Source organism: Bos grunniens, chromosome 13 (assembly GCF_055505025.1).
Source record: "Bos grunniens cultivar Pamir isolate PY7600 chromosome 13, Bosgru_T2T1.0, whole genome shotgun sequence".
NCBI classification, from domain to species: domain Eukaryota; kingdom Metazoa; phylum Chordata; class Mammalia; order Artiodactyla; family Bovidae; genus Bos; species Bos grunniens.
In genome coordinates this window covers 30957855-30976956 of record NC_141177.1, presented here as the reverse complement: position 1 = coordinate 30976956, position 19102 = coordinate 30957855, and the positions used below count along the sequence as shown (strand labels likewise).

Here is a 19102-nt window from a genome sequence, read left to right as displayed (position 1 = left end):
GCCAGGGAAGGTTCAACAGTTTCTACAGAAAGAACAATTCAAGCCAGCATATGCCACAACCCTACCATCTAGCCTCTGCCCTATCCCTTAACAGGGTCTCTCCAGAACTGCCCTCCCCAGCCTTTCAATCTATAGAGAAGAGGCGGGGGCAACTGGCTGAAGTCCCTGGGTCTTTTCCAGGAATTTTTCTTCTTTAAGTTATTACTCATCCATCCAAGTATACATTCTTATTTTGAGATTAATTTATTCTGGGCATATAAGGCAATGGAGACACAAGAGTGACATAGAAATGAACAGAGTTTACCTCAGAAAATTGCCAGTCTAGAAAATGATACTTACACTTCCTCAGTCTAGTAGTAAGTGAGAGAGATGAACAGACACTTGCAGAACAGAGTGATAAAAGCTGTGGGAAATTTTCTCTGGGGACTGAGGAAATCCACTTCAGACCATGGGGCTCTTTCCTGGAGGTGGGGACATCTGAGCCAAACTGCAGAAGGATAACTCAACTAGTCAAACACGGGGAGGAGAGGGGAGAGTGAGGCAAGAGAGGAGGAAATCTGAGCTCAGAAGGGTGAGACAGTTTATTAGGGTAGGAGGGAAGTGAGAGATGCAGATGGAGGGCAGGCAAGGGCCAGATCCAGTCACTACTATGCTTAGAATCTTCCAGCAGCTTCTTGTTAATCTCAGGAAAATTCATGAGGAGGGAGGCATGGGAAAGAGGAGCATCACCATCTGACCCTTGTCCAGTTTCATCTTTCACTTCCTGCCCTTCATGCACTTGTTCAGCTAATTCACAGTTCTCTATTTGCATAAGCTTTTTCCTCTGATTTTTTCCAGTGTCTGCTAAGATCCCTCATGGTGGGGTCTGCAGCCCCTCCTGTGCACTGTCCTGCTGCCCTGGGCTCACCCCCACTGAAGCACCTGGCCCAGAGTGCTGTGATGAATGAGTCTGTCTCCCCTGGAACAGGACTGTGTCTTGCTGTCTGCTGTACCCCCAGGGCCTGACTTGGTGGGTGCGCCATAACTGGTGAGCAGGGATGAAAGGGTAACTCAACCATTATTTATCATTTCAATGGACACTTGTCAGCTAGTAAACATATGGCAGCTAAGAAACAGTACTGGAAAGGCTGCAGACAAAATATTAAGGTTATCAAAGGACTAGAGGAGGATGTGAAAAAAGATAGCTTATGAAGAAGACAGTAAAGAACTGAAGCAAAACGTTAACAGTTGGGTCATAGGAATCTGGTGACATTTTTTCTTCATCTTATTTTTCTGACCTTTCTAAAATTTACTTAATATAAATCATACACAAGGAAATTATTATATTTAAAAAAGCAACATGGTGGATACTAGGAATTGGGAAGAAGTTTGTGGTCTCTACCTTCAGCTGGATGTCATCCATCAGGGCCAAGAGAAAGGTGTAGAGGTTTCCCAGGAAGAGTGCAAAGATGCGCCCCAGCTGCCACTTCAATCCAATGCGTGGGTGGTAATTCTCCAGGGCGGCAATAGTTTCAAACAGAGGGGGACAAAACATCCCAAGCAGAGACATCACAATTTCTACCTGGAAGTCAGGAGAGCTGGGCTAGCTTGTCATCAATGTCACTTGGTTGTCCACCGCCTCTGTACCCTCAGGGTCATGCATCTCCATCTCCCGGTTGCCTGCCCCCTCCTCTGCCTCTAGAAAAGCCCCACCTGGGGCCTCCACAACTTGCTGTGTGACCCTGACATAGGAACCAATATGCCCTGGGACTGCTTGTCACAATGACTGTTATCAGCAGCATTGATAAAAATAGCAATCTTTGAGAAGGAAATGAATTAACACATGGGACAGTGCTTTGTGTTTGGTAAAAGTTGTGTATCATTAAGAGTCATCTCATCTCAGGAGAATGGAAGACCAGAAGCTGAAATCATGGAACAAAATCAACAGTAGAGGTATGTGGTGTGGGGTGTGACCTTTGGGGTCAGCTCTCTGGGTTTTGGCCCCTGCTCTATTGCTTGCTGGCTTTGTAATTTAGAGAAAGTTACATAATTTCTCTGAGCTTCTTGTTTCTTTGTGTGTAAAATGGTGATGGTGGACTTCGTTGTAAGAATCAGGGGATAAGTCATAAGCCGACAGCACAGAACCGGTAAGAACTAAATTTTGGCTTCAACTTTGGGAAAATCCTGACTCGAATAATGGAACTGCCAGCCACAGTAGAACATTCTCTCTGCCACTGATTCTGCCCACCTAGTGGAGAGTATCCTGAACTGCTGATCAAAGTGCAGGTTGATCAGCTCTTCTGGACTGTGGCTCACTCCCCTCCACCCTCTCACACTGACCTTTGGGATGGCTTCTCATAACCTTCATTCCTCCAGCCCTGCTCATGCAGTTCTTCCCACCTAGAAAGCCATCCTGGCATCACATCCACCAAGGCCCTTCTCTAACGTTTGTCTGATGCTCAGCTTGATTCCTGCCTTTGCCATAATATCCCCCAGTCTCTCTGGCTCACATGGGCTTTCCCACCTGTCACACATCTGAAATGCAAAACATCTTATTTGATCACATTCTTCCTGCCTATTACTGGTTGTGCCAAAGTTTATTCTTGCCAAACCTGCTTCCTGAGGAGATTGGCAATTCCATTAAAGGCAGAATTCATCTTGAGCATCTTTGTATTCCTCTCATAACTTAGTGTTTTAGACATTAAGTGTAAATATAATTTAAAAAAAACTCAATCTGATTATCACTGACTTTGAGCTATAGCTTTCATTCATTCACATTCATTGAAATCACTGATACATTTATATTTAAGTCTATCTGATTTTCTGCTTTATATTTGTCCTGCCAGTTCCACATTTCCTTTTTTATCCTTTCTTGCCTTATGATGGGAGGAAGATTCTTTCTTCTTTGGGTCAGTAATATTTTCTGGGCTTAGCAAGGTGGTTCTTCTGCTGGTCTCACCTGGGTTCATTCATGTATTAATATCTATAGTCAGCTGATGGCTGATGTTTTCATTTATACATCTGGTGGTGGATCTGCTAATCACCTAGGGTGATGAGAAAATTGGGCCATGTGTCTCTCATCATTTAGGAGGCCAGCCTGGCATCATCCACATGATGGATATTTCAGGTTCCCAAGAAAGCAAGTTCCAAAACATAAGCACTTTTCAAGTCTGCTTGTATCATGGTGATGGAAGCAAGGCCTGATGCTGTAAAGAACAATATTGCATAGGAATATGGAATGTTAGGTCCATGAATCAAGGCAAATTGGAAGTGGTCAAACAGGAGATGGCAAGAGTGGACATCGACATTTTAGGAATCAGTGAACTAAAATGGACTGGATGGGTGAATTTAACTGAGATGACCCTTAATCTACTACTGTGGGCAAGAATCCCTTACAAGAAATGGAGTAGCCATCAAAGTCAACAAAAGAGTCTGAAATGCAGTACTTGGATGCAATCTAAAAAATGACAGAATGATTGCTGTTCATTTCCAAGGCAAACCATTCAGTATCATGGTAATCCAAGTCTATGCCCTGACCATTAATGCTGAAGAAGCTGAAGTTGAACGGTTCTATGAAGACATACAAGACCTTCTAGAACTAACACCCCAAAAAGATGTCCTTTCATTATAGAGGACTGGAATGTAAAAGTAGGAAGTCCAGAAATACCTGGAGTAACAGGCAAATTTGGCCTTGGAGTACAGAATAAAGCAGGGCAAAGGCTAATAGAATTTTGCCAAGAGAACACACTGGTCATAGCAAACACCCTCTTCCAACAACACAAGAGAAGACTCTACACATGGACATCACCAGATGGTCAACACCGAACCCAGACTGATTGTATTCTTTGCAGCCAAAGATGGAGAAGCTCTATACAGTTAGCAAAAAACAAGACCAGGAGCTGACTGTGGCTCAGATCATGAACTCTTTATTGCCAAATTCAGACTTAAATTGAAGAAAGTAGGGAAAACCACTAGACCATTCAGGTATGACCTAAATCAAATCCCTTATGATTATACAGTGGAAATGAGAAATAGATTTAAGGGACTAGATCTGATAGACAGAGTTCTTGATGAACTATGGATGGAGATTTGTGACATTGTACAGGAGACAGGGATCAAGACCATCCCCAAGAAAAGAAAAGCAAAATGGCTGTCTGAGGAGGCCTTACAAACAGCTATGAAAAGAAGAGAAGCAAAAAGCAAAGGAGAAAAGGAAAGATATACCCATTTGAATGCAGAGTTCCAAACAATAGCAAGGAGAGATAAGAAAGCCTTCCTCAGCGATCAATGCAAAGAAATAGAGGAAAACAATAGAATGGGAAAGACTAGAGATCTCTTCAAGAAAATTAGAGATACCAAGGGAACATTTCATGCAAAGATGGGCTCGATAAAGGACAGAAATGGTATGGACCTAACAGAAGCAGAAGATATTAAGAAGAGGTGGCAAGAATACACACAAGAACTTTACAAAAAAGATCTTCATGACCCAGATAATCATGATGGTGTGATCACTCACCTAGAGCCAGACATCCTGGAATGTGAAGTCAAGTGGGCCTTAGGAAGCATCACTACGAACAAAGCTAGTGGAGGTGATGGAATTCCAGTTGAGCTATTTCAAATCCTGAAAGATGATGCTGTGAAAGTGCTGCACTCAATGTGCCAGCAAATTTGGAAAACTCAGCAGTGGCCACAGGACTGGAAAAGTCAGTTTTCATTCCAATCCCAAAGAAAAGCAATGCCAAAGAATGCTCAAACTACCGCACAATTGCACTCATCTCACACGCTAGTAAAGTAATTCTCAAAATTCTCCAGGCCAGGCTTCAACAATACATGAACCGTGAAGTTCCAGATGTTCAAGCTGGTTTTCAAAAGGCAGAGGAACCAGAGATCAAATTGCCAACATTTGCTGGATCATCAAAAAAGCAAGAGAGTTCCAGAAAAACATCTATTTCTGCTTTATTGACTATGCCAAAGCCTTTGACTGTGTGGATCACAATAAACTGTGGAAAATTCTGAAAGAGATGGGAATCCCAGATCACCTGACCCGCCTCTTGAGAAACCTGTATGCAGGTCAGGAAGCAACAGTTAGAACTGGACATGGAACAACAGATTGGTTCCAAATAGGAAAAGGAGTACCTCAAAGGTGTATATTGTCACCCTGCTTATTTAACTTATATGTATAGTACATCATGAGAAATGCTGGGCTGGAAGAAGCACAAGCTGGAATCAGGATTGTTGGGAGAAATATCAAAAACCTCAGATATGCAGATGACACCACCCTTATAGCAGAAAGTAAGAAGAACTAAAGAGCCTCTTGATGAAAGTGAAAGAGGAGAGTGAAAAAGTTGGCCTACAGCTCAACATTCAGAAAACTAAGATCATGGCATCTAGTCCCGTCACTTCGTGGCAAATAGATGGGGAAACAGTGGAAACAGTGTCAGACTTTATTTTTCTGGGATCTGAAATCACTGCAGATGGTGACTGCAGCCATGAAATCAAAAGACGCTTACTCCTTGGAAGGAAAGTTATGACCAACCTAGACAGCGTATTAAGAAGCAGAGACGTTACTTTGCCAACAAAAGTCTGTCTAGTCAAGGCTATGGTTTTTCCAGTAGTCATGTATGGATGTGAGAGTTGGACTATAAAGAAAGCTGAGCGCCAAAGAATTGATGTTTTTAACTGTGGTGTTGGAGAAGACTCTTGAGAGTCCCTTGGACTGCAAGGAGATCAAACCAGTCCATCCTAAAGGAAACCAGTCCTGAATATTCATTGGAAGGAGTGATGCTGAAGCTAAAACTCCAATACTTTGGCCACTTGATGAGAAGAACTGACTCATTGGAAAAGACCCTGATGCTGGGAAATATTGAAGGCAGGAGGAGAAGGGGATGACAGAGGATGAGATGGTTGGATGGCATCACCAACTTGATGGACATGAGTTTGAGTAAACTGTGGGAGGTGGTGATGGACAGGGAAGCCTGGCATGCTGCAGTCCATGGGGTTGCAGAGTCGGTCGTGACTGAGCAACTGAACTGAACTGAACTGTATCATGGTTGTTATTGTTCACTGACTAAGGCAAGGTGTTGGGAAACAGATTTCACGTCTTCATGGGAGGGGCTATAAAATCACATTTCAAAAAAAAATGTGCATATAAGGATGGGAAGAACTTGTAGCCATTTTTTCCAACTACCACAGATGTCAAATTCCTGAGATTTATAGGTTAAACATAATCACAATAAAACCTTAATATGTTTTATTGTCAATCTGATGAGAGAACTCACTCTATCAGGTATCAAGACATACTACAGAGTCACAGTTTATCAATATGTTATTAGTGCAAGAATAAACAAATAGACCAGTGGAACAGAAAGCAGCCCAGAATCACACCCATGCAGTACTAGACAACTGACTTATGATCTACGGCTCTGTAGAGACCTGAGGAAAGGACCATCTTTTTTAAAAATTCATGTTATGACAACTGGCTACTTAGCTGACTGACATGTTAATTGAATCCAGCTTTATCCAGCTATGAAAGCCTAATAACAGGTGACTGTTCAAGATGTTCATGTTACTTGACTTGAAAGCAATGGAATTTCACTTTTTAAAATAAGTCCCACTGTCCACATGAATGGCATAGGAACAGGGTAATTTCAGGATATTCACTTCAGCAGGTATACCATCTTACCTCATTTCTTTCATACCAGCTGACATTCTGCATTTTGGAAAATTCCTGGGATCGCTTCACCACAAAGTAAATGAGGTACCCACTTCCACACAAGCAGCAGATGATGAGAAAGTTGGCCAGGACACGGAGAAATCTTGTCAGATGGACATTTTCTTCTTTGTTACTCTCTTGTTCATCCACTATTGACTCCTGGATGTGTGAAAATGAAATGTGAATTATAACAAGGAATTGTCGTTCGGTTCCTGAGATGACTACTTTTTATATTTTCAGAAATTAAATAATTGGGGTGGTAGAGAGCACTGCTGTCTCGTGGGAGTTAGTTCTTTAAGAAAATATACTTTGAATAGGTGAGGGATATTAAGAGGCACAAACCTCCACTTGCAAAATAAGTGAGTCATGAGTATGAAATGTACAAATGTACAAAATGTACAAATATCTTTGGTGACATATTATGACTAGACTTACCACAGTGACCTTTTTGAATTGTATAGAAATATTGAATCACTACGCTGTACAAGAAGAAGTAACACTGAATTGTAGGTCAGTTATATTTAAACAAACAAACAAACTTATAGAAAAAGAGATCAGATTTGTGGTTACCAGAGGTAGGGGTTGGAGGCAGAGGGAGAACTGGATGAAGGTAGTCAAAAGATACAAACTTCTAGTTATAAGATAACGAAGTCCTAAAGTACAACATGATGAACCTAATTAACACTACTGTGTATTATATATGAAAGTTGTTAAGAGAGTAAATCCTAAGTTCTCATTACAAGGAAAATTTTTTTCTTTAATTTTGTATCTATATGAGATGATGGATGTTCACTAAACTTATTGTGTTAATCATTTCATGATGTAAGTCAAAGCATTATGCTGTACAACTTAAACTTATACAGTGCTGTCTTTCAATTGTATTCCAATAGAACTGGAAGGAAAAAAAGGAATCTTAAAAAATTACATTTTTTGTTGTTACTGCTATTTCGGTACATGTAATGACAAAAGCTTAGATTTATTGGAAACTTACTGTATGTCAGCTGCAGTGCTAAATGCTTTCCATGCATTATTGTTCTTAGTCCCAACAGCAAACCAATAGTAGTTACTGTTATTACCCACATTACAGATACTAATGCCCAGAGAGATTTTTCTAAGCCACTGGGATTGTTTTAAATCTACATCATCAAATAGATTAAAATTGCATCTTAAAAATATCGAGTCTTCTAAGCCAGGGGCTGGCTTTTTCTATAAAAAAGTTCTGGCCAAACTTTTTTCTATAAAAAAATCAGAAAGTGAATAGTTTTGGTTTTGCAGGCCACATGGTGTCTTTCATAACTACTTAACTGTGTTGCTGTAGCATGAAAGCAACTATAGACAATATATAATAAATGGGCATGACTTTATTTCAATAAAATGTTATTTATAAAAATAGACAGCAGGCTGGATTTGGACCCAGGGCTATAGTTTGTTGATCCCTGTTCTAATCCATGGGCATGGTATATTTCTCCATTTATTTAGAGTTTATTAATTCCTTTCAGCAATGTTTTATACTTTTTTGGTGTAGGCAGCTTTGCACACTTTTTTTGGTGTGTGAAATCCATTCCTTGAAATTTTTTATACTTTATGTCATTTTATTGTATTGTGTCATTTTATTATAAATGGAATGAAATTGCTTTCTATTTGTTTGCTGCTAGTGTATACAAATACAATAGATTTTTTATTATTAAACTTATACCCTGCATTAGTACGTTTTTTATCGTATGTGAAATTAGAATGTGGCACAATTAGTATGTGGCAGAATAAGGGTGGAAAATGAGGTCCCCTGGACACAAAAGTCCTGGAAGGAGATCTTTCTTTACTTTTTCAAAGTTGAATATAATCTACAATGTTGTATTAATTACAACTGCACACCAAAGTGATTCAGTTAAATATGTATACATTCCTTTTTAGAAAAACATTCTTTCCAGTATTGTTTATCACAGGAAATTGAATATAATTCTCTAGGCTATACAGTAGGACCTTGTTGTTTATCTATTCCATATATAAAGGCTTACATCTGCTAAACCTGAACCCTTACTCTACCCCTCCCCCAGCCCCCTCCCCCTTGGAACCACGAGTCTGTTCTCCACGTCTGTGAGTCGGTTTCTGTTTCATAGGTAGGTTCATCTGTGTCATATTTTAGACTCCACATATAAGAGATCTCATACAGTATTTTTCTCTTTCTGACTTGACTTAGTGTGATAATCTCTAGTTGCATCCATGTTGCTGCAAATGGCATTATTTCATTCTTTTTTATGACCAAGTAGTATGTGTATATATTACATCTTCTTTATCCATTCACCTATAGTTGGACATTTAGATGTTTCCATATATTGGCTAATGTGAATAGTGCTTCTATGAACACAGTAGTGCATGTATCTTTTTGAATTATAGTTTTGTCTGGCTATACGGCCAGGAGTGGGATGCTGGATCATATCGTAATTCTACTTTCAGTTTTCTGAGGAACATCTATACTGTTTTCAATAGTGGCTATACCAACTAACATCCCTACCAACAGTGAAGGAGGGTTCCCTTTTCTCCATACCCTCTCCAGCATTTGTTATTTGTAGATTTTTTTCATGATGACCACTCTAACTGGTGTGAGGTGACACCTCATTGTAGTTTTGATTTGCATTTCTCTATTAATTAGCAATGTTGAACATCTTTTCATGTGCCTGCTGGCCATCTGTATGTCTTCTTTGAAACCATTCAGAGTTCTTGATAGTCCAATGCTTCCCCTGTCTGATCAGTCAGACTTTGTTACTCCAGGACCTTACAGGGGTCAGATCTACACCACAGCAGTGCTTGATGGTCTTGTCTTCTTCCCTCTCCTCTCTCTTGGCCCTTCTGGGAGGAGAATGGACTGCTGCCCACTGATACCAGTTGTTGCTTGCAGAAGGCAGGTAAACCCACCAGGGACAGGGCTTGAGTCATGAGCCCCAGAGTCCTCTAGGTTTGACAGTTGTTGGAGCAGGGAGCTGGCTCAGTTCTCCCATCCACAGCAATGGGGAGCCTGTGATGGAGCATCTAAGGGCAGGGTAGGGATCAACAGGGTTTTTGACCCTTCCTCCAGGACTACTAGAGAGAGGCAAAGCAGGTCAATGCCTATGAAGCACTTTGAACATCTAGGAAGGAGAAGGCTTCTCCTCTGAATATGTTAAAAGCCAAAATAATATACTTCTATAACAGGGCACATGTTGTGAGAACTGTGTGCATTAATGTATTTTAACTGCCTGATGAGTTAGTTGAAGCTGAACCTGAACACAATAACTGTTAGTTGATTGAAAAATCTCCTTCCTTCTCTTAAGGCAATAAAAATAACAAAACAAAAATAAATAAATGGGGCCTAATCAAACTTATAAGCTTTTGCACAGCAAAGGAAACCATAAAAAAAAAAAAGACAACCTACAGAATGGGAGAAAATAACAAATTTTGGAGAGGATGTGGAGAAAAGGGAACCCTCCTACACTGTTGGTGGGAATGTAAGTGGTTGCAGCCACTATATGCATGCACGCTAAGTTACTTCAGTCGTGCCCGACTCTTTGTGACTCTATGGACTGTAGCCCTCCAGGCTCCTCTGTGCAAGGGATTCTCCAGGCAAGAATACTGGAGTGGGTTGCCATGTCCTCCTCCAGGGGCTCTTCCTGACGCTGGGATTAAACCCACATTTCTTATGTCTCCTGCATTGGCTACCTGGGAGCTGTCACTATGGAGAACAGTAAAACTAAAGTAGAACTACCACATGATCCAGCAATCCCAATCTTGGGCATATATTTGGAAAACATGAAAACTCTAATTCAAAAAGATATAAGCATCCCGATGTTCCAAGCAGCACTATTTACAACAGCGAAGACAAGAAAGCAACCTAAGAATCCATTCACAGATGAATGAAAAAAGAAGATGTGGTACATATGAAAAATTATATATTAAAAAGGATGAAAATTTAAAAAGCCATAAAAAAGAATGAAATAGTGCCTTTTGCAGCAACATGGATGGATCCAGAGATTATCATAGAAAGTGAAGTAAATCAGAGACAGACAAATGTCATGATACTGTTTATATGTGGAGTCTAAAAAATGATAAAAATAAACTTTTTTTTCCTCAAAACTGAAACAGACGCATAGACTTAGAAAACAAACTTATGTTTACTAAAGGAGATAGCAGGGGGATAAATTAGGAGTTTGGGACTGGTAGATGCAAACTACTGTTATATATAAAATAGATAAACAGCAAGGTCCTACTGTATAGCATAGGGAATCATATTCAATATCTTGTAATAACCTATAATGGAAAAGAATATGAAAATGAATATATATACATATAATTGAATCATTTTGCTGTACAACCGAAACTAACACAACGTTGTAAATCAAATATACTTCAGTTAAAAGTAAAGAACCCTGAGTGGTACCCTGAGTGGTATACACGGTCATGGAGGGAAAAACTGAGATGTGCAGTGCTTCCCCCTTCATTCCAACTGCTTACCCTCAGGCTTGTTTTTGTTCTTTATTCTGTAGGCCACCTCACATCTCTCTTGCGAGCAAATTAATAAGATAATTGAGTGTGGAATTATACATTTAACTGATTCCTTTATTCCCACACCCCCAAACCAGGGTTCTCAACTCTCTGTGGGTGTTCTAGTTGCCTGGGGAAGTTTTTTAAAAAAACCAATGCCAGGACCCCACCCTAGACCCATTATATGAGAATCTCTGGGGGTGGGGCCCAGAAGATTTTTTCAAGCGCCTCAGATCATGCAAATATGTGTAAAAATTGAGAACAGCTGCCCCAAGTGAGTCCTTTCACTTCCTCCTGCAGAAAGCAGTTCTGAGAGGAAAGAGGCAGGGCCCAGCATCCATGATTCTCAACCATATTAAGAAACAGATGGTGAGTACCACCCATGAGCATTCTTTCTTGAAGGCTTGAGAGCTAGGCTCCCACTTCAGGGAAAGCTCTTACCACAAACTAATTGGGGATCTTGTTTCCCATGCCCCGGCTGGGAGAACTCTCCCAGTGACCGGAGGGACTCAGAGTTCCCCAGGAAGTGGGAACGGCCCTGAGGTGACTACCTTGAAGCTGGTGGTGATGGAGGCATATTTGTTGTCAGCGGTCTCTGAATTCCCAATCAGGTAGTCCCAGCTGGTGAACATCTTGAAGCTGAATGTGAAGTTATCACTCTCCCCCTCGCTCGTGCTGCCCTGGTTGTTGCTGGCCATCCTGCAGGGCACAGACTGCTGTCGTTAGGTCTGCTCCGTGTCTGCTGTGTCAGCCCAGTCTTGGGCACAGGTGGCAGATATCCAGTGAAGGAAAAGAGCTAAGACAGATTTGAGTCAGGCTACTGACAGCCAGAGCACCTTCCCCTCAAAGTCAGAGTGCCCTGTGAGCATACATGGAGTCAGCTGGATAACAAGAATCCAGCATGGGTTCAGGACACATAACCATGTTTTCTACTCTGACGTCTAAATTCTTGTGACTTGACTCACTTGCCAATGTTTTAGAACTCTTCTCACAGAGAACATCCCTTCCTTTTTTAAAATTTACTTCCATTACTTCTTTGCACATGTATTTTTTTATTTTTAAACTTTTCTGTTGGGGTATTTTATTGGGTTAGGAAGATCCCCTGGAGAAGGGAAAGGGTACCCACTCCAGTAGTCTGGCCTGGAGAATTCCATGGACTGTATAGAGCCTTTGTGACATGGAATCACAAAGAGCTGGCACAACTGGGCAAATTTCACTTTCGCTTTCATTGGGGTATAGCCAATTAAAAATATTGTGATAGTTTCAGGTGAACAGCAAAGGGACTCAGCCATATATAAACATATACATGTATCCCTTCTCCCTTGAACTCTCCTCCCATCCAGGCTGCCATATAACCGTGAGCAGAGTTCTCAGTTGTTCCTTGTTGGTTATTCATTTTAAATATAGCAGTGTGTAGATGTCTATCTCCCTAACTATCCCTTCCCCTCATCCTTCCCCCTAGCAACCATAAATTCAAGAACATCCCCTTCTAATTCATCTATTTTCTTGGATAAAAATTATATTTTTCTGATATAAAATTCAATAAGCCCTGAGGCAGTTGGTATTACAGCCAGATCATGCACACATCCTTTTATTAAGCAAGCTTGGAGGAAAGTACCTTGGAGCTGCTTTAATAGCCCCCTATTTCAACCTCCCTGTCCTCATTCTCTTTTTGTGCTTCCTGGAGGTCCACCCTGGGAGAACCATAGAATTCCAGGCAGGGGTTCCATCATATGCAATGGGGGGTTTGCTTCTCTCTGACTCTGTCTGACATGTTGGCTTTTGGGATTTGCTGTTTCAGGGGCCTGGTTGCTTTCGTTAGCTTTTTGGTTCAACAGGGAAACATTCCATATCCTTACACTTTTCTGGGAAAAATGTAACAATGTCAGGGCCAAGAATAAAACCAACCCTGTCTCGCCTGCCCCCTTGTTTTTTTTTTCCTTTTGCTTGATAGATCTGGGTAGCCACATGTCATGTAGTGGTCACTGTCTCATGGCAGACAGGCTCTCATGAACAGCAGCATTTTCCTCTGAGTGGATGAGATAGAAAACCCAGCTGGGCCCGTCCATCGCCTTGCGGGGGTCCTGGCCGGGCTTCAACGGCTCTCCGCTTCTGCTGCATACACAGCTGCTCTGCTCTTCTAGGATACGTGACCTCCGGTGGCCCTGCTGAAGGGGGGGCCTGGTGGTCAGGTCTGTGCACAGACTGCGCCCCCATCCTGCACAGCCTGTGCTGACTGGGATCCCCTGACTTAGAAGAAGGCAATCCGAGGGGTAAGCCAAGTTTTTTTCTTCAGAGAATATGAATTAGGAGGCACAAATGTATTAAAGCACCATTTCTGACCACACAGAAAAGCAGAGTTGGGGTCGGAGAGGACACCAAGGTTAGCCACTGCCACGTACTCTGTGTGAAGCCTCATTGGCCTCATTTAGCCTCATTGTTGTATCTTCGTAAGTGCCTCCTCAGCTCTCATGTGAGCTTACAGCAGAGGGTTTTTCTGAGGAAGCCAGGCTCTGAGGAAAACAGAAACAGGCCTCGAAAACTTCTCCAGCATTTTCTTACCAGGTACCATGTTCCTCTTCAAGCCATACTGTTTTGTTTTGTTTAAGATTTTAATCATTTCTATGTATTTATGTATGGCTGTCCTGAGTCTTCCTCACTCTGTGGGCCTTCTCTGGTTGTAGACAGCAGGGACTACTCTTTGCCGCGATTGCAGTGATTTCTCTTGCTGCAGAGCATGGGGTCTGGGCACGTGGGCTTCAGTAGTTGTGGCTTCCAGGGCCTAGAGTGCAGGTTCAATAGTTGTGGCACACGGCTTAGCTGCTCCATGTCTGGTAGGATCTTCCTGGATCAGAGATTGAATCTGTGCTTCCTGCACTGGCAGGCAGATTTTTTACCATTTAGGCACTAGGGAAGCCCTACACTGGCTTTTTGACTGTTTTTGGGGCCCAGTAGGATATTCACTGCCTCAGGGCCTTTGCACATGCTCTTGCTTTGTCTAAAGTGCTGTGCCAGCTTCTTCTAAAGGAGTGTCTATCCCATTTTCCAGAACTTCCCACATTAACCTGTATATATCTTTCATGCCTCGTATGACAACCTGCATTTGCTTTATTTGTTTCCTTGTTTTCTCTCTAAATCCTTGAGAAAGACGGTAAGTAGGCACAGTGTGACCATAGGAGTGGGCTGTTTGTGGGAAGATTAAATGCCTGAAAATGAGATAATCATACTTACGATCTAATGACGATCATCAGACTGTAGCCGAACACGCTGACCCCCACCATGAAGTAAGCCATGGGCAACCTGTACCTCAGCCACCCGATGGTCCTCTGGTTGTTGTAGTAGCCATAGAAGAGAGCAGAATACTTCATGTAGCCCTGGGCGTCAGCAAAGCAAATGTTCTGGGTTAGTGAGCTTAGAGTGACAGTCATCAGACCCTCCTGTCTGACCTGGGGTTTCTTTTTCAGAGGTATGATGGGAGCTGGAGGGGAGGAAGGAAGAGCTCTGGACATTCTTGTTCTTCCCTTCATTCCCCTGGTTTGGTCCAGAGTCTGTGCAGGTCTCCACTCTCCCCTCTTTCCTTTCTCCTTCTATTTCTCCATTACAATGAGTACGGAGGACACGGAGATACAGAAGGGGGAGGAGATTATTGTTAACATTTGGGATGAATTAGGGATGAGGGATGTTTGTGTGTATGTGTCTGTGTGCACCTGCACACACCACTCCAAGCTCCCCTCTGCTCTGCCTCCTGTGCCCAGGGTCTTAATTTAACACTCTGGAACTAGGTGGAAATCCATCTTTCTCAGTGTCTCAAAACTTCTAAAGAAAACTGTGTGATAAAGCTCACAATCTAACCTGAATTTTAATTTCAGTTTGGTTCTGGGTATAATTTGCTTTCCTGGAGGAGGGCATGGCAACCCACTCCAGTATTCTTGCCTGGAGAATCCCCATGGACAAAGGAGCCTGGTGGGCTACAGTCCATGGGGTCGCAAAGAGTCGGGCATGACTGAGAGACTAAGCACAAAAGCACAAGCACATAATTGACTTTAAGTGTAATTAGCACACTTTTTAGGTGTGTAGTTGTTTAGGTATAATATTAACTTAGAATTTTAGTACTTCTTTTATATCTTTACTGAACACAAAACATGGGATTCTTCTGGCTTCACACAGACGTGTAGCTGGAGAGAGGAGGCAAATTTTAATAGTATTTTTCACATACTTGTGATTATTTCTTCTTTGATATTTTACCTCAACCCCATAACTAGTTCTTAAAAGTTAGCTATCATGTGGAATATGAATCATATAATGAACTTTTTATACCTGAAGATCCATTGCTGTCCCTCAAGTACTAAGTAATTGAAAAGGGAAAAATACTCACTTTACAGCAGAGAACTCTGGCAGATACCACTTTAACCAAGAGCTCAACATAATGTAACTCTGATTTGACACCCTGAGAAAGTCACATTACCTCTGTGGTATCCTTCCCAATGATGCATAACCTTAATACAATCATGAGAAAACATCAGACAAACCCAAATTCAGGGGCATTTTCCAAAAACAACTGATTAGCTATTCAAATGTGTCAAGGTCACTGAAAGATAGAGAACAGTCACAGGTTGGAGGAGAGTAAAGAGACTTGACAAATCAATGTGAGATTTTGAATTGGGTCCTGGGACAGAAAAAGAACATTAGTGGAAAAACAGGTGAAATTCAAATAAATACAGTATTTCAATACTGGATGAAGATTAATTTCTTAGTTTTGATGATTGTTCTCTGGATATCATAAGGTGAATGGGTGAACGGTATATGGGAATTCTCTGTACTATTTATGCAACTCTTCTATAAGTTTAAAGTTATCTCAAAATATAAAGTTTTAAAAAATCAATTGCTCTATCTTTTACTATCAAGATGTGGGATCTTTCACTCACACATCATTTTGTATTGGTCATCTGGAAAGTTCACTGAGTTATGAACATACACCAAATGTCAACACATTTCTTATACAAGCAGTTTTCTCTTTTGTTTTAGCTTTGGCTGTGCCTCATGGCATGTGGGATCTTTAGTTTCCTGACCAGGGATTGAACCTGTGCCCCCTGCAGTGGAAGCAGAGTCTTAATCATTGGACTCCCAAAAATCACGTTGTTAACATCTCCATTGATCTCATCAGAAAAGTATTTAACTACTGAGAAACTGCCATTGTCATGGTGATGGATGTAAGTTTTCCAAAATTTCTATTTTTACTTGAAATATAAAAATTTATCCTTGGCAACAACAAATACAACGTAGGATTATTGCTGAAAAAATTGTTGGTCTGGGCTGGATAGGACATTTCAACAAGGGTTCTTGGGTGAAATAAAGAATAAAGAAGGGTTTTCCTGATGGTCTAGTTGTTAAGAATCCTCCTGCCAATGCAGGGGATGTGGATTAGATCTCTGGTCTGGGAAGATTCCACGTGCCATGGGGCAACTAAATCTGAGCCTATGTGCCTGGAGCTTGTGCTCTGCAACAAGAGAGTGAAAGCTGCTCAGTCGTGTCCAACTCTTTGCAACTCCATGGACTAATACAGTCCCTGGAATTCTCCAGGCCAGAACACTTTCTCTTCTCCAGGGGATCTTCCCAACCCAGGGATCGAACCCAAGTCTCCCTCATTGCAGGTGGATTCTTTACCAGCTGAGCCACCAGGAAAGCCCAAGAATACTGGAGTGGGTAGCCTATCCCTTCTCCAGCAGATCTTTATGACACAGGAATCAAACTGAGGTCTCCTGCATTGCAGGCGGATTCTTTACCAACTGAGCTAACAAGGGAAGCCACCGCAAATAAGAAGCTTGTGCACCAGAATTAGAGAGTAGTCCCATTTGCTGCAACTAGAGAAAGCCTGCACACAACAAGGAAGACCCAGAGTAGCTAAAAATAAATAAATGAATAAATAAATATTTAAAAAAAAAGAATAAAGGAAATTCTCAGTAGCAGCATATAGTAGTGGTGGTGGCATGTGTGTGTGCTCAGTTGCTAAAGTTGTGTCTGACTCTTGTGACCCCATGGAGTGTAGCCCGCCAGGCTCCTCTGTTCATGGGATTTCCCAGGCAAGAATACTGGAGTGGGTTGCTATTTCCTTCTCCAGAGGATCTTCTTGACCCAGGGGTCAAACCCAGGTCTCCTGCATTGCAGGTGGATTCTTTACTGCTGAGCCACCAAGGAAACCCACATATAGTGGCAATAGTATGCAATTCTTAGTGGTATAGTAATTATTTGAAACACTCCTTTCCAGATAACTTGAAAAAAATACTCCAACTCACTTTCACACTTTTCTGAGGAAAGGATGGGCACAGGACCCTGAGCAAAGGCACGGGGCACTGGACTTCCCCCCAGGTTGATAATATTGCGACACAAAATATGAGGTCTTAGACAGACTGGGACTGGCAAGATAGAGGGCAACTGGGTCATGAACAATTCTTTTGTAAACCCAATTCAGAACACTTGGTTTTATTCCAACTGGGAATAGGAATGAATGAATATCGACCATGGGGAGTCACAGGGTCACGCTTGTATTTTAGAAAGGTCCCTGGCAGCATAGGGAATGGAGATGTGAGGAGCCAAGAAAAGGCTGGGAGCACAGGCAGAAGATTCTGACAGTGATCTTGGTACAGTGTTATTCAGAGCAGAGGTCCAAGGGAAAGATAAAAGGAGACTAAGAAATATTTAGTAGACAGGCTCAGATTCAGTGATTCGTTGGATGTGAGGGGTGGTAGTGATGACAGAAAAATGTGGGATGACTTTCAGGTTTCAGACTTGAATGACTGGATGACTGGTGGTTCCCATAAAAGAGATGAGAAAAGATGATGTGAGTTTGGTTGGATAGCTGTTGGATTTGAGAAGCAAATTTGATACTTAGTTGAAGATGTCAAGTGAAGCTTGGGGAAATGTTGGACTGGCAATAGCCCTGGGGTCTTACTGGGTTATAATGAGATAAAACCATCCTGCAAGATTGCCTTACATAGATCTGGCAGAATGGGGGGAGCAGTGACCTCGTGGGGAACTTGTGCGCATCAGGATGTGTGATGGAAAGACCCATGAAGGGGACCTAGGTGGACATGGTTGGCTAGCTTATTCTGCACAGTGCCGGGATCCCACTGGTTGAAGCACTGGCTTTCCAATAATTAAACATTTCAACACTTATCCACACTCACAACATTGTGCACATTGGCAATGGTACCTCAAAATCCCAAAGAACAGAAAAATCCATGGCTTTTTCTTCCTCAGCCCGAGGCACCGTCTTTCTGGGAATACTTCCATAGGGCATGCCCATTAGCACCTTGTGTTGGGAGAGAATGACACAATTACATGTGGAGGAGAAACAAACACACAGAAATGTGCACACAGTGGGTTAAATTCCTTCTCAGAGCAGGAACACTCATTAAAAAAAAATAACATTACTTTCCTGATTTAAAACAGTATATACTCATTGTAGAAAATGTGAAAAAGTAAAGAAGAGTGTTTAAAAAATTACCTATCACTTTCACATCTTAAAGATGATTGATAGATATTCATATATTTTCTTTCAAAGTTTCTGAGTTTTATGTATGTTTTAGTTTGGCTATTTAGCTTACTATTATTTTATGACCAGTTCCTTATGGCATATGGTATTTTTCAAAATAAAATGACTTCAAAATACCTAATCACATGTATGTACCCCAAACCTATTTTAAAAATCCCGTATTGTTGGAATAATTAGAGTATTTCAAGTTCTTTGTTGTTGTTGTTCAGTCACTAAGTCGTGTCCCACTCTTTGAGACGCTATGGACTGGAGCATGCCAGGAAACTGTCCTTCACTATCTCCTGGAGTTTGCTCAAACTCATGTCCACTGAGTCAGTGATGCCATCCAACCATCTCATCCTCTG

The 19102-nt window shown here is 41.6% G+C and overlaps 1 protein-coding gene and 1 long non-coding RNA gene across 2 annotated transcripts in view; one reads left to right on the top strand and one right to left on the bottom strand.

Moving 5' to 3' along the window:
* Positions 1-19102, bottom strand: part of TMC2 (transmembrane channel like 2) — a 76454-nt gene that overhangs the window by 22458 nt on the left and 34894 nt on the right. Inside the window, exons 6-10 of the mRNA XM_086333114.1 lie at positions 18417-18515; positions 14438-14580; positions 11758-11905; positions 6662-6850; positions 1382-1561 (exon numbers count right to left, since the gene is read on the bottom strand). Coding sequence (XP_086189240.1) covers positions 1382-1561; positions 6662-6850; positions 11758-11905; positions 14438-14580; positions 18417-18515 — 759 coding nt within the window. The remainder of the gene's footprint in view (positions 1-1381; positions 1562-6661; positions 6851-11757; positions 11906-14437; positions 14581-18416; positions 18516-19102) is intronic.
* Positions 895-6817, top strand: LOC147360656 (uncharacterized). Its single transcript, XR_015139312.1, has 3 exons — positions 895-1027; positions 1883-1932; positions 6681-6817. It is a non-coding gene; the product is annotated as an uncharacterized LOC147360656 (long non-coding RNA).